Genomic DNA, 14,657 nt, shown 5'->3' with positions numbered 1-14,657 from the left:
AATCTTCAGCCCCAGCTGCACCTAGTCCATCAATAGGTTGAGAAAAGCAATCCGTTTATTTATCGTTAAAGCAGCAATACATGCCACACCTGTCGAGAAACATAATCGCCTTTTTTCATATGTCATTGCCCCAATTTTCAATCGTATTTTTTGTTTTGCCTGTTCATATTGATATATATTCAACTGAAAATGGCTTACCGAATATTTTGGATTCTAGTTTTGAAAAACTTAAAAAAACAAACGAATAAAAAATCGACCTTAATTTTTTCTATATTTTTCCCCGTTGCATTCTCGTTCTATCTTTTACTGATTAGTTCCTCGAATAATGACATTGTGAACGAAAATATTACCAAATTTGATACAATCAACCTTAAAACCAGCTGGAAGAACCTTGTCGAAAAAATCAATTTTCGACGGGAAAAAATGGTTAAAGAACAAGTTAAGTAAGTAACACATATTTGGTTCCATCAAACGTTGCATTACTTCAAAAAATATATTATCAGACAATTTCTTAGCCGAGTAGTGTTATCGTAGCTTTCTTTTTATAGCTTTCAGAGCAACGTATTTATGCCTGAAATAAGGGTTGGTTTTGCACCGAATACGACAGTTGGTATACAGAAGCTCATGAAAAGCGCATTGGGAGAGTTATCCTTAGCAGGAGATAAGATTATCGGCTTCGAAAATTGTGATATTTTGCGTATTCAAGCTTATACTCAGCACCACATTGCAAGTGTTTGCTTCCACAATATTGACGAATCGAAGAGTGGCCTACCGCTGAAGTTAAACTTTGCGATAATAATGGCATCGGAATTCCGTAACTATGAAAAAACATGGCTTGGTGACAACTGGAAATTGGGAATTTCGTATAATCGTCATAGTTTTGATGAAAGAGAAGCACAAGACGATGGAACCACGGGATACATACGTGAGGGCTTTGTCCCTCTGCAGTACTATATTAGCTCTGAATACTTAAAAATCGCGTCCGTTGTCTCGGAATTACCAGAGGTATTTTTGCGACGCTTCGATGCTGCTGGAAATGGATTTAACATACTTGGTAAAGTGGACACGTCGGCTATATTGCTCTTCCTTCTTGGATTCATATATCCTGTTACAATGCTCACCAAGGTAAGTAATCAATGTTTAAAAATCTCATCTCACTAACTTAGGATAGAAGGCTTACATAAAGCAGAGACTAAAAGAAAAATACATTACTTGTTTTACTAATTTGTATAATAAATGTAAATCAACGTTGAGAGACGCGTTCAATCGCGTCCAGTGCTAAAGCAACGTTCCTCCTCGTTTTGTTTAAATACGACTAATACCATACTAAATGTTATCTAATTATTTGCATTTTGCATTTTGTTTCAGCAAATAGTAGAGGAACGTGAGCTTGGCCAAGTTTTCCTTCAGAAAGGTACCAATTTGGGAAAGACATTAAGAATTGCATCTTGGTACTTCAGTGGACTCTGCCAGTTCCTAGTGACTTCAGTTCTTATAACTGTTATGCTTAAGGTGAGACGGCTGGAGTATTCGATATTGTTAAGATTTCAATCGATGCAAATTTTCAGATTGAGTGGAATGGAACATCGACGAGCTTGAGTAAATGCCCTTGGTATATAATGCTCCTGTTCATATCATCATACATGTTCGCAGCTGTTGGCTTTGCCATTTTAATGTCCGCCATAGTCCACAACACAAAATTAGCTCTTGTCTCCGTGCCAATATGTTGGATTGTAGTGCCGCTGTCTTTTTTGTCGGAAAAAACGCTGGAGTTAGACAATTCATATCTAACTTCAATACTTCTATGCAATGTGACTATGATTCAAGGCTTACAGAAGATGATTTACTTCGAGGGATATCCCTCGATATTGGGCGCTAGACAATATCTCTTCTCCACAGTTACCGGCAGTGATATTGAGCTTTTAACAGTTATCGGATGTTTCTATTTTCAGGCCTTTTCTTATGTGTTGCTGGCTCTATTCGTGTCTGATTATACTTTTGGTTGGTTAATTCATTTTCTTAAGTATCGAATTCTGCACGAGTTTTGGATTAATTTCAAAAAGTCAGCTAAACTCAAAAAGACAAAAGCCCAAGAAGTTTTTAATTTGCGAGCTGTAAAATCAAGATTATTTATTAATAGGTATGCCATCCGAGTGTGTGCCTCCTGCAGCCAGAGGGCGGCGTGCCTCTGGTGGAGAGATGTGAACGAGCTACAAGGCCGTGAGACGTGATTTAGGTGTAGATGACAGATGTAAAAAAATATTGAAAATGTAAAATTTTATTGACTGACTGTTAGGCGCGCCTCACAACGTTCCTCCTCGTTTTAACTTATAACTATTATCCCTGGGTTTCACCGTTACAGCCATCAAGTTAATAGCGAGCAGAAAAGTGATCCTGAACCAGAGATAATCCAGCAGACGGAAAATATTGATGAACTAATCAACGGAGTTTCGGAAGTGCAAAAGAAATCCGATGCGACCATTGAGTTTCGAAACGTATGGAAAAAGTTATCTGATCAATTTGTGGTGAAAAACTTCTCACTCAAAGTCTATCAGGGCGAAGTGGTAGCGCTACTGGGCCATAATGCGTCGGGAAAATACACAATTATTAACATGGCCTCCGGACTGCTATTGCCTTCCTCTGGCAAAATCTTTATGTGTGACCGAGACATGGCAAAGTTTCAAAACTTTAAACACGTTGGCCATGCCATCCACCGTATTGAAACCCATACAGAGTTCAACGTGCTAGAGCATCTTATGTTTTTCTGTAGGCTGCGGGGTCTGAAACACAATGAAGCAAGAGAAGAAACATTATTATTTTTGCGTTCCATGAAAATGGAGGATCTAGAAACAACTCCAGTCAGGTTTCTTACCAGCGGCCAGAAACGTATATTGCATACATTGTGTTCCTTTGCCGGAAGAACACGAATTGTGCTGCTCCACAATCCACTTGAAGGAGTGGATGAAGATAAGACAAAGTTGTTCTTACATTTTTTTCAGGAGCTGAAGAAGAATCGCACAATTTTACTGACAACCCACAGCCCAACTGAGGCTAGAAATCTTGCCGATCGCATAGCAATTTTGTCGAATGGTAGACTGCGTTACTGCGGAACAGAAAACATGTTTTTTAAGAAGTTCAAAGACGGTTATCGCTTGGTGAGAATACTATCACACTATCTTTCAACTCTTGAGCACTCACAAGCATGATAAAGTTTAGTAAATTAAGGGGGTAAAGCCTGAAAGAAAATCACAGTAAAGTGACTTTACGCCAAATCCATTCGTGTTTATATCCGGCACTCTTCAAGTGTGTCTGATTCCCTGAGTTTTTATTAAATCTAAGGCATACATGTGATGATATTTGTGTTTTCTTACTTTGCAGCTTTTTTTCGCTAAAGAGCAATGCGATATTGGTAAATTGACTATGTTCTTAGAATATTACGTTCCTGGTGTTCAACTTGAATCACAGTTGGGCGATTGTACAACTTTCGTTATAATGTATACCAGATTATCTGAATTAACTAGTTTGCTGGATGATTTGCAAAAACGTAAAGGAGATTTGAATATCAACAGCTTTTATCTTAAGGATTACAATTTTGATGACATTTACTATAATGTTCTGAAAACTGAACAAATGGAATACGCTGCTGCGAATATTGAAGAGTTTAATGAATTGATTTATAGAATACGAGAAGACAGACAGTCCCGTTTGGATCTCAGTAAAAAACAGATCAATCCATTATGGTGCAAGCACACTTTGATTGTTTTACACAAGTGTTTAATCCGAGACATACGATTCTACAGTCTGCCAATGCTGCAAATATTTCTGCCTACGCTGATGGCCATCTGGGCATTGAGTATTCCGTATCTGCGTCACAACATCGAAATTAAACCCTTCCCCGTTAGCCGCTTCGGTACAGCCACTACTCTAGTGCAAGTAAAAGCTACAAGCTGGCCACTAACAACCGCAGGCAATAAATACGCAAGCGAAGGCGCCACAAAACTGGAAGCGGATAAGGATATTATGGAATATATGCGCAACTCTTGTGCAGACCATCACATGCTAACCGATATGAAGTTTATTGCTGCAGCCATATTTCATGACAACAAAGTTGAGGCACTGTTCAACAACAAATGGCTTCACACTGCTCCGAATAGTCTGGCTCTAGTTATGAATGTGCTGGCCTTGTGCGTTAATTATAGTTTATCAAATTTAATTAATTTACTAAGCTCGTTCAGTTTTACAGTGCTCTTGTGGATTCCGATTCAAGGATTTATGTGGAAATGGAGCCATTACCTTATACTACAGCTCATGCTGTGCAGCTGGATTATGGCATCGAAAGTAATACTTTAATATTTAATATTACTCTATGCTTCTGTTTCGGCTTTATCTGGACCCTGCCTTTGTTATATTTTACATTGTGGCGTGGAAGTCGCTACGTGCAAATTGAGGTGATTGCCGGAATGCCGAGCTGCAGACTAAGCATGGCCTCTTTTGTGTATGAGGTTCTAAAGGTAGTCATATGCTGCTCACCCTTAAATTTGGCCATAATTTTTGTTCACCATGACATCCTTATGAATATGGAAGCTTTCAGTAAGTAATTACCTGCAATACGATGAACTATTTTAACCTAAACCTTTTAAATCTTTTAGTGTCTTTTATTTACACATTACTTGTATCTGCTTTCTGTGTCCAGTGCATGAATCTTTTGGTTTCCTTCTGTTTGGCAGAGCCCCATTCTGGTTATTTAATATTTTCAATATTATTATCGTTAGGCATAGTGACATATGTTCGAATGTTTGAGTTTACACCGGCAACACTGGAAAAAACTGCTCTTCTGTCTTGGGACTTACATCCCCACTTCGCACTAATTCACAACCTGATGCGATCTAACAAGTTCAATGATATAACAGGCCTGTGCAGTGACCAGCAGACATATGAGACTAGTGTGCACTTGGAGCAATGTCAAAAAAAGCCAGACTGTTGCGGTGAGTTTATTTTTACCAATTATTTCAACAAACCCTTAAAAAGGTTTAATATATTTATTTTACTTACAGATAAAAGCGCACGGGATTTCCAAATATTTTATTCATTTATGAGCACATATCTTTTGATACTGGTGGTGTGGATCTTGATTTATATATGTTTTCATTTACAAAGGGTCAAACGTGTGCCGCGCCGACAAAACGGTCTTTGGAACTTTAAGTAAGTTGCAGAGGCAATACGAAAATCTTATAAATAAAGTCATTTCAAAGTTCAGACAGTCAGTATGACCAGAATGTGTCACACGTTGGTCAGCGAAAGGAGCTAGACATCACCTGGATTCGTGAAAAGTCGCGAACACGTACTCTCGAACGGCAATCCATTAAGGCCAAGCCGATACATGTAGAAAATCTAGGAGTTTTCTTTGGACTCAACGTTGCGCTCAAGCATATAAATTTTATGGTAGAATGGTAAGCTTGGTGTGAAGTTTATTCAATTTCACATTATTTCTGTTTTAGGTACCAAATCTTGTGCATTTGTGGACAAAATGGAGCTGGAAAAACAGTGTTGATAAAAGCGCTTCTAGGCAGTTACTTCCACCAGACAGGCAATATAAGTGGCTTTATTAACCAGCCCAGCCAAGAGGAAAACTGTATTCATGCCACATTTAGGGCTCAGTTTGATGAAATGGTTAATCCGCTGACGGTATTAGAAACCATTGAAATGGTGCTGCAAATTCGTGGGCTATTGCATTTAAATCTGAAAAACGTGTCACTGGCCTTATGCAGGATCTTCGACATTTATAATTTTCGGCTATTTCCTATTGGCTCATGCAGTCTTGGTGTACAACAGCGTCTACGTAACGCCATAGCTCTATCTGGTTATGCTGATTTAGTCTTGCTGGATGAACCTTTTAACCACCTGGATGTTGTCAGCAAACACAACATTCATAATTTAATGGAAGCCTTGTGTAGGCATGGCTATTCAGTGGTCTGCACTTGCTCCAATACAGTTGATTGTCAAACCGCTCCCCGTATTGCTAAACTTAACAGCTCCAGTATCAGCGCCTTTGGTGAGAGGCAGGAGCTGATGGACAAGAATTCAAATTATTACGTCGTTGAAGCTCAAATTGATATTCTTAAGCTTACAGATCGAACATTTCGTACGGAATTACTTTACCAGACGTTTACTGACGTTGACGGAAGTATCCAGACTATGATAAAAGAGGTACAGGAGCAGAATGATAAGAGTAAATTTAATCTCAAGCCTGAGATGGGGCATACAGAGATTCCTTCTATTCATTTTATGATGTGTCGTCTAATTGAAAAAATATTTCCACATGCAATTGTTAAGTAAGTAAATAACAAACCATTTTTGAGCAAAGTAAAACTCCCTTATTACAGAACAGCAAGTTTTCACACGACGTGCTTTTGGTTATCGAATAATTTGTACTCTTTTTCGCACATACTTAAAACGCTGGAGAAGTACAAACACATTTTTTACTCCTTCTCAATTGCTCCACCAGCTGTAAGCTCCACATAAAGAAATTAAATGCTTATTATTGTCACCGATACTCAAAGGCTACCGTGGAAGTGTTTTATGTTTGGGTGGAAGTACATTTGTAACAAAGGGAGAAAACTGCAACAAAATTAAAATGTTTGAGTTTTTGTCATGTAGTTTGCGATATATTTAGAAAAAGATCATTGATTATTCAGTTATATATAGATCTGTTATTTATTGTCGTGTATTAAGGACAATATAGTGGCAGTGTGGCAGTAGACTCGAAGAGTAAAGTGGATGTTGCGAAAACCCTAGATGGATGAACGGCAAATCTTTTCGAATTATTTTATGCTGTGAAGAGGGTAAACAACTTCCCAGATGGTACGATGACTGGAAATTATTCAAGTACAATTTTTAGTTGCATTTAAAAGATTTTCAAAAAGGGGAAGTTCATTACAACCAGATGTAAAATACCTAAGTTACATATTTGAAATAAGCGCAGCTGTTTATGAACTTTGGGTTCTCGAGAAATAGTTCCATTTCTAGCGTCCCAATTCGTCTTTCGTTGTCTTTTACGATACTTCTGGGAAAAGTCATCGATATTCAATCGACTCTCATACCAAAATGTAATCAATTTTTAGGCACCTCCAAAGTTGGTTTCCGAAACTTATTACATAAATAGGTATTTTTATGCATTTTCTGAAATTCATTCCTAAATTTCTTTGTTTTCAGGACCAACAGTGCAAAAAAATGTTACGTTCAGCTATTTTATCGAAAACCGTACCCAAGTGTCTGCAAATCGCCACTCAAAATGCGAATGCGCTGTCTGTGGTGCCTGGGTTTTTTGTTCGTCGACAACAAACCCTACCGGTTGTGGACCCATCTCAAACATTAGAAAAGAAAGGATACTCGCCGTTTGGCACTAAGCAGGCTTCTGTGGCCGAGTGGTCGTTAGCAAGACTCGACGATCTGTTGAATTGGGGACGTAAAGGATCAATATGGCCATTGACATTTGGTTTAGCTTGCTGTGCTGTAGAAATGATGCACATCGCCGCCCCACGTTATGATATGGATCGTTACGGAGTGGTATTCCGGGCATCACCACGCCAAGCAGACGTAATTATTGTGGCTGGTACATTGACCAACAAAATGGCACCTGCCTTGCGTAAAGTCTATGATCAAATGCCTGAGCCACGGTGGGTTATTTCTATGGGAAGCTGTGCCAACGGTGGCGGTTATTACCACTATTCGTACTCTGTAGTTCGCGGCTGTGACCGAATAATACCTGTCGATATTTATGTCCCAGGCTGTCCCCCAACAGCAGAGGCTCTAATGTACGGTGTCTTGCAGTTGCAGAAAAAAGTAAAACGCATGAAGACCCTCCAGATGTGGTACAGAAAGTAAATGGGACATGCACATGCATATGTATATGATAAATACACATCGTTAAAATGTATAAATAGATAATTTGGATAAATAAATGCTTGGCTCAGTGGTTCCAAATACCGAATACCAAATACTCGAAGCGTAAAGGGCTATATTAGATTTGTTGTCGAAGCGGGTGTGTCCAACGCATATAATTACACTTTATTAAGGGTACATATATACATTCTGGAATAGAATCGACAGCCGGAGTCCATAAGTCTATGTCTGTCCGTCCTGTTCAAAGATCCTGCTTAGTTTTTCGGCAATTCCTTCTCGGTGGAACTTAAATACTTCGGCAAAGGCTTGTAGTTCTTACTGACGGTGTTTGTGTTACGATCCACGAACAAACGAAATATTCAGCAAATTCCTAAACTTTTCGCAGTGCTGGAGATAGGCCTTTTAAGCATGTATTATGAGTTCCATTCGAAGTTCTTGTGCGGCCTGCACCCAACTGAAACTAGCACAAGAGCCAAGCTTATGAGAAAAAACCAAAAAATAGATAGATTTTTGAAATGCAAATGGCTATTTATTACTTAGTAACTAAATAAATATTTGTATATTTCACACGAATCCCAAAAAAGTATCCAAAACCAACACATGTATGTAAATATCTGAATTTCACTTAAGAGTACTAGAGAGATTGCCAATTAATGGGACAATGGGAGTCCATTTATCAATAAACTATTATCGTCACTCAATTGGCAGGGTCCATCCCCAACTTTTGTGTGGATTATATACTTCAGTAAGTTCTTGGCTTGAACGTTTAACGTTCCATTAAATGCTGGGTGTTTTTCAACTGTAGCTGAAACCGAAATTCCCCGTAAGTACTCGACACTTTCCGTTGCATCATTTGGGAATACTTTTTGAACTGCTGCTAATAGCTTAGCTACATTTTCCTTTAATACATAAATGCAGGCGTTTGGACCTGCATCAAAGGTGTACGCTGCCTGGACTTCACCTATTGTTTCATTGTATGAATGTACAAAATCGACTATGGCATGAGAGACATCGTTCATGTAGACGCATGGTGGATATGTGTCCAAGGCGATTGCATGGAACTGATTTGAGTCCTTCATCGTTATCTCAGCAAAAGATGGAAAATCGCGAGCTTCAATGGCCTTTTTCAAATTCGCAGTCCTTTCGGGAACTATTTTATCAACTCGATGCTGAATTAGCTGCGATGTAGTCATAGAACGTTGCATGCCTTTGGTAGAGCTTGTTTTTTTTCGCTCATCATTTACGACTAAGATAAGTACATGCATATTGGGCCAATGCTGGGCGGACACAACTGGTTTAGCGACAGAATCGCTGCCATCATCAAGAGCCCCACTGTGCCACTGAACAAATCCACCATATAAGCTACGACATGCAGAACCACTACCTTGTCGTGCAATGGTCGTCAGTTCTTCATTAATGGGAACACCATACAAGCGTGCCAATGAATATACCAGGCACGCGTAACCAGCTGCGCTTGATGCAAGACCAGCAGCGGTTGGAAAATTGTTTCGCGATGCAATATGTACTTTCCAAGAGAGTGAAACCTTTTGGGAACCATTTGCAAGGGCCAGACGTTGAACTAAAAATATAATATTGGTTCAAAAAAAAAGCATAGAAATTGAAGTTACTTATTGAAAGCTCACCTCCTTTTAAACAACGCATCAGACGAGAGTCCTCTTCGACAGGCAATTCATCATCATTCAGCCACATTCGATTGTGTTGAAATCCCTCTGAAGCAGCTATTGTCGTCTTGGCGCACAGCTAAATAAAAATCCAAATTACATAAAGAAAAGACAATAAATGTATTGAAATTTCAAACTTAATTAATAAAAACGAGGAGGAACGTTGCGAGGTGTGCCCCAGTATGATCAGCCTATCAGCGCAACTATCATCACTAATGTAAACAAAAAACAGCTGATTTAGGAATTAGCCGGCTAAAATAAGCCTCAGGAGGAAGGAAAGGTATTAACGGTTATAAACTTCTACGGATATATATCTATTGCATCGGCGTCATTCTCCAGATGACAAAAGCAGATCGTGATGAAAGTGAAAGAAAGCGACGATCGCCTCTGAAGGCGTTAAATTGGGGCGACACAAAGTTCACCGGTCCGGATGGTAATAATGTAATAAAATATTCGTACAACGTGAGATTTTTGGTGCCTATTTTTGGTTGGCTCCAGTGCACAATGTAATCCTGACCTCTGCATATATGTATGTATGCAAACTTAGTCTGACTCCAATGCATAATTACCTCGTTCGTGCCCAGTGTCATGCTAATAGAGTCATTAATGGGCAGAATTAATTCTTCATGTCGTTTTCCCCCTGCGAAAGACGGAATTTTGTAAGCTTATACATAAAAACATGATGTGTTTTACTTACAATATTTAACAATTGCAATGTTGACTGGAGCTATACAAGTTACTGAAAACATTTTTGTTTATAAACTTTCTTTTTTTTTTGACCAATCTACGTACGAATGAACATCTCTCAAACTCGTCAAGTTAGTGTCCCTGACTTTGAGCGGAACAATAGAATGAAGCAGATGGCCAAACCTAACCAAATGATATCCGTCTGCCCAATTTCAAAAACATATATAAATATAAGGAATCCATAAGTCCATAGCATTTTACACCATTGAAGATCGACATTTTCTGTGTCGGCTATAACATGTAGCCAAAAATGTTGTTGTAGAGTCACAGAGCACATCCATACGGAACGGTGGGAATTTAAGACAGATGTGCAACCCCCATCTCCACTGGCACCATACACCAAGCAAAAACAGCTGATGAAAATGAAAGCAAATTTGTATTCTTAATTGTTAAATTGCATTCAATTGGTAAGATAAAGTGATCGTTTTTAAAACAGGCTGATGAAGCAGCTGTGTATTATTAATATGGTCAGCTTCGAAAGCTCAATTGAATTTAGAAAAGAAAAATGACAGCTAGTAGTAGCATAGCGAATGCGTTCGAATTTTTTCATTAATTTCTGTAAATTACTTACTTTACAAAGAGAGCATGTAAGCACTCTCTCAAGGGCACTATCTTTTACGTGTTTGCTAACAGTTGTTTCTTCCATTTTTCCATATATTTCTGCGCTGTCTATCAGCTGTGACGAAATGTCCAAGGACTACTCCCAACCCCCTCCAGCAGCTTTGATAATTCTTGCTGATGCTGTCTCGCTCGCACACTCTGTCTCGTGCAGGAGGGCGAGCTAATAGGACTTGTTGGTTTGAGCAGTTATTTGGATGTAGAAATAATTCAAGATTTAAAATAGAAAAGTTCTGACGCGTTCCAGCGCGTCTCACAACGTTCCTGACTGTTACTCTTCGAGTACCGGGTATAATAAAGTACCCAAGATATTATTTTTTTCTTCTCAAAAAGCCTAATATTTCCCAGACGAAAAGCGAAGTCACTTGGTCTAATTTTTAGCTGCATCATTTAGCTATTCAGAATGGCAAAGTAATTTTCAACTAGATATAAAATACTGAAGTTATGTGGAAAAACAAACCGCTACCTCCGAGAAAGGCATCAACAAAATATACCAGTTTTAAAATTCATGCTCCGTCGACCTACAGCGCAGCTGCTCCACCACAGCGCTGCGTCCAGCGAGACTGGATGCATGATGCAGGATAATGCATATATGCCTAAACCCGTCATTATAGTCATGTCTGGAGGCACAAAAATGCGTGGAATAGCTGATATTTATACGGGACGGTCCGCTACAATATGGCAGCTGCATAAATGCTGTAATGCTCCCACCGACCCTGTTATGTTCCATCTCCTTTTCTGCTGCTAGAGTTATGATAATAGAAGTTGCCTTAGTACGAAATAGCGGTGGTAGCAGTGTTCTGGCTAGGACATCGTGGTCGACATTTTACGTTTGGTTTCGACGGACTGTTTCTTGCGCCACTCATTAATGGTTGGGAAGCAGAAATGTAATAATTTCGGCTTCAGTGAGCAGAAGCCGAGCAAAGTTTCACGCCGCTTGGATGGAGTAGAGTAAGCATATCTCAAATAAAGCAAAGTGGATGTCAAGTTGTTATTGCAGATAATTTTTTACTAGTATACACAGATTCCTACCAAAAATGTCCATAGCTTTATTTTAGATACATATACACATATGCAATAGTTATATACAATTTTAAACTTGTAAAATTTTATGTTACTTTTCCCATGCCCTTTGATTCAATATTATTGAATCTTGATGTTGACGTCATGATCGATTTTTTGTTTGTCATTAACTTGTTGAACAAAATCACGTAACGAAAATAAGTTTGTAACAAAAATACATATTTATGTAGGCGTGCACTGAGTGCTTTTGTCTACCATCATAATAATGCACTACATCCCTTCGTTTTAGTGATCTTATTCAGTTTTTCCAACATACCAAATTGTTTGTTTTATACTTTTACAATAACAAATATAATTTAGAAAATAATAACAAAGTCGCTGAATGCTTCTTTGGTTACCGATTATGTATTGAAGCTACAAAGATTTCTAAAATTGTGAGCTTTTCCCTTGCTAACAATCTTTTGAGGGTAATTCACCCTTTGGGCCGCTTTCAGTTGAAGGTTTTGCAAGTAAAATGTTACTATCCGCTATGATTTTTTTAACATCTTTTTCCGTTTCCGATGAAACATTGTCCGTCTTGCGTTTGACCAAACCATCGCTTTGTTCGCTTAAAACATTGGCTGGTGGGGCAACAACATTTTCTTCACTGTTAACAATATTTTCATCGTCATCGTCGTCCTCATAGTTGGCAGGCTCCTCTCCTGTACGAAGCAGCTTGCCCACAAGCTCATATTTTTCTAAAAGTAAGATGATAATAGTCAAAGTGCACAGTATATTATATTTCTTTAATTACCCTTAAACTGCATTTCCCATTCTCGCACTGAGTCCATTTCTACGGCATTCAAGTCGCTTAGGTCATCAAATTCATCCTTGTCATTTGAAACCACGCTAAATGTTGCCAAATTTCGTGAAGCGTCTCTTCCAGCGAATGTAGAATAGGGTCCTCCTGCAATTGGAAACCCGTCAAAATATTGCTACAATCCCATGAGAGTTAAACGGTAAAAAATAAGCAAGTTGTCCTTGGTGTGCAGTGTAATATTTAAAGAGGTACATAAATGGTCACACTAAAATATATAGTCTCACCTGGCCCATAAAAGCGTTTTCCTTTGCTAACGTCGTAAACATTTCCATTAACTGCCACCAATACACGGCCATCAAGTTGATTTCCATCGTACTGTCGTAGTTCTTTTACAGTAAAATCGCGTCGCAATTTGGGAAGTTCTGGTTCAGCTGGTTTCTGAACACTGGAACTTGGAACTTCGGTGCGATCACGCACTATTTTGTATACAAGAAAAACTATTACAGCTAAAAGAGCTAGGTTCATCGGACTATACAAAATCTCCCGTATTATGTTTCCTACAACCGAGGGCTCGTCCAATGCTTCATGGCTAACAATATTTCCAGTTGCTCCAAGGTTTTGTGTGGAGTCCATTTTCGCCGATTTTTTACCAAGCTAATTCAAAACAATCATACTATTATTTAGGAAAAGATAAAAATAGACTCATTAGTATGTTTTGTGAGGTTTTTTTTTTTTGGTTATTTTTGTATGGTTTATTATAATCGTAATTTGACCAAGAATTTTCGTTTAAAATTTTGGTGGATTTCAATATTTTTATCTTAGATCAGCCTATTGGTGTTTTTCTGTTGATGATTTTCGACCAAGACCTATGTCACTACTATCCATGTTAGGGACAAACATTTTCAAAAGAAAGTTTGGCCATTTATGATTCATACCTAGGCATGTACATACATCAAACTTAATTTAATTCTGATTGGTATCAAAGCATTTGTATGTAAAAAGCTTTTGGTGAAATTCGAAAAACTAACAAGAGGCGAAAGTCACCATGACAATGCTATCGCTCACTAATCGGCACGGACGAAAAGGCATTTTTGACCAACGAAAACGTAAAATTAATGTTCATGTTTTAGAGCCGTCTCATTCTGACTGGAAATATTGATTCGACAATTGGTTAAATCGAATGTATGGGTCATCAAGGAGAATATTTTTAGAAGCAACCGGCTTTTCAACCGGCTTAGTTACGTTTTTATAGTTGGGCCAGAAACTGATATAGTTTCTAATTAACGGTTCCAAGAAATTATACATGTGTTTAACAATATGGGAAATTAGTTACCCTTCAATAAACCTAGATAATAGTTTGACAGCTGTTTTTAGTAACTTTTTGTTTTTTGTCGCGATAAACCTTGTTAGAAAAGGACCATATGTAAATATGTAGATATGTATATTTCTAAATTGTAAACATGAATTTATCTTATATTATCTCCATACACACACTTCATATACATAGATACTCAATGCGACCCGATAAGTGAATTTCCGCACGAAACTTATAAAAAAAAATAAATACATACCAGTTTAAGCTATGGGAACTGTAACAATAGATACTCTTTTACAATATAAGTCTCTTAATATATTTTTGTTTTTATTTAATCGCTATAGCGAAATTGGTTGGTTGCAGACGATGAGTCCGCACTGACCAGGTACTTTAGTTTATTTTGAATATTAGAAAAAAGTCACTGAAAATTTTGACTTAAAAAAGAGTTGTTTGTCGAACGTAATTAAACCTTTTTGTGTGTTAATATTTTAGTGTGTATAGTGACTGAGGCAGACTAAAGGTCAAACTAGCGATGTACAAAGTACGTTCTAGCAATCGTAAGGTTAAAACT

At 38.1% G+C, this 14,657-nt stretch overlaps 4 protein-coding genes across 4 annotated transcripts; 2 read left to right on the top strand and 2 right to left on the bottom strand.

Moving 5' to 3' along the window:
- Window positions 1–183: 183 nt before the first annotated feature.
- On the top strand, window positions 184–6,542 carry LOC117588690 (ATP-binding cassette sub-family A member 17). Its single transcript, XM_034280139.1, has 11 exons — window positions 184–443; window positions 549–1,125; window positions 1,369–1,512; window positions 1,569–2,140; window positions 2,363–3,155; window positions 3,379–4,184; window positions 4,244–4,590; window positions 4,650–5,202; window positions 5,253–5,450; window positions 5,499–6,332; window positions 6,384–6,542. Exons 1-11 carry the CDS (start codon window positions 190–192, stop codon window positions 6,520–6,522), a joined length of 5,217 nt encoding a protein of 1,738 aa, XP_034136030.1. The 5' UTR covers window positions 184–189; the 3' UTR covers window positions 6,523–6,542.
- A 487-nt stretch (window positions 6,543–7,029) lies between these two features.
- Window positions 7,030–8,005, top strand: LOC117588805 (NADH-quinone oxidoreductase subunit B 2). The gene is made up of 2 exons (XM_034280320.1): window positions 7,030–7,162; window positions 7,213–8,005. The coding sequence occupies exon 2, from the start codon at window positions 7,231–7,233 to the stop codon at window positions 7,882–7,884; it is 654 nt and encodes a 217-aa protein (XP_034136211.1). The 5' UTR covers window positions 7,030–7,162; window positions 7,213–7,230; the 3' UTR covers window positions 7,885–8,005.
- A 400-nt stretch (window positions 8,006–8,405) lies between these two features.
- Window positions 8,406–10,419, bottom strand: LOC117588803 (diphosphomevalonate decarboxylase). The gene is made up of 4 exons (XM_034280318.1): window positions 10,282–10,419; window positions 10,154–10,224; window positions 9,546–9,663; window positions 8,406–9,481 (listed from the first exon to the last, which is right to left on the bottom strand). The coding sequence occupies exons 1-4, from the start codon at window positions 10,331–10,333 to the stop codon at window positions 8,553–8,555; spliced, it is 1,170 nt and encodes a 389-aa protein (XP_034136209.1). The 5' UTR covers window positions 10,334–10,419; the 3' UTR covers window positions 8,406–8,552.
- Window positions 10,420–12,002: 1,583 nt separating this feature from the next.
- On the bottom strand, window positions 12,003–14,400 carry LOC117588804 (membrane-associated progesterone receptor component 1). The gene is made up of 4 exons (XM_034280319.1): window positions 14,343–14,400; window positions 13,056–13,444; window positions 12,766–12,918; window positions 12,003–12,709 (listed from the first exon to the last, which is right to left on the bottom strand). Exons 2-4 carry the CDS (start codon window positions 13,402–13,404, stop codon window positions 12,423–12,425), a joined length of 789 nt encoding a protein of 262 aa, XP_034136210.1. The 5' UTR covers window positions 13,405–13,444; window positions 14,343–14,400; the 3' UTR covers window positions 12,003–12,422.
- Window positions 14,401–14,657: the final 257 nt, after the last annotated feature.

This window comes from Drosophila guanche, unplaced genomic scaffold, assembly GCF_900245975.1.
Source record: "Drosophila guanche unplaced genomic scaffold, DGUA_6, whole genome shotgun sequence".
Lineage (NCBI taxonomy): Eukaryota > Metazoa > Arthropoda > Insecta > Diptera > Drosophilidae > Drosophila > Drosophila guanche.
The sequence above is the reverse complement of the archived record's forward strand: the minus strand, read 5'-3'. Positions and strand labels throughout refer to the sequence as shown.

Coding starts and splice junctions, on each gene's coding strand:
- LOC117588804 (XM_034280319.1), bottom strand. CDS start 13,404: ATGGACTCCACACAAAACCTTGGAGCAACTGGAAATATTGTTAGCCAT. Junction 12,919..13,055: donor AAAACGCTTTTATGGGCCAG/GTGAGACTATAT, acceptor TTCCAATTGCAG/GAGGACCCTATTCTACATTC. Junction 12,710..12,765: donor ATGGGAAATGCAGTTTAAGG/GTAATTAAAGAA, acceptor TCTTACTTTTAG/AAAAATATGAGCTTGTGGGC.
- LOC117588805 (XM_034280320.1), top strand. CDS start 7,231: ATGTTACGTTCAGCTATTTTATCGAAAACCGTACCCAAGTGTCTGCAA.
- LOC117588803 (XM_034280318.1), bottom strand. CDS start 10,333: ATGTTTTCAGTAACTTGTATAGCTCCAGTCAACATTGCAATTGTTAAA. Junction 10,225..10,281: donor CATTGCAATTGTTAAATATT/GTAAGTAAAACA, acceptor CGTCTTTCGCAG/GGGGAAAACGACATGAAGAA. Junction 9,664..10,153: donor TGACACTGGGCACGAACGAG/GTAATTATGCAT, acceptor ATTTTTATTTAG/CTGTGCGCCAAGACGACAAT.
- LOC117588690 (XM_034280139.1), top strand. CDS start 190: ATGGCTTACCGAATATTTTGGATTCTAGTTTTGAAAAACTTAAAAAAA. Junction 444..548: donor ATGGTTAAAGAACAAGTTAA/GTAAGTAACACA, acceptor TTCTTTTTATAG/CTTTCAGAGCAACGTATTTA. Junction 5,451..5,498: donor ATAAATTTTATGGTAGAATG/GTAAGCTTGGTG, acceptor TTTCTGTTTTAG/GTACCAAATCTTGTGCATTT.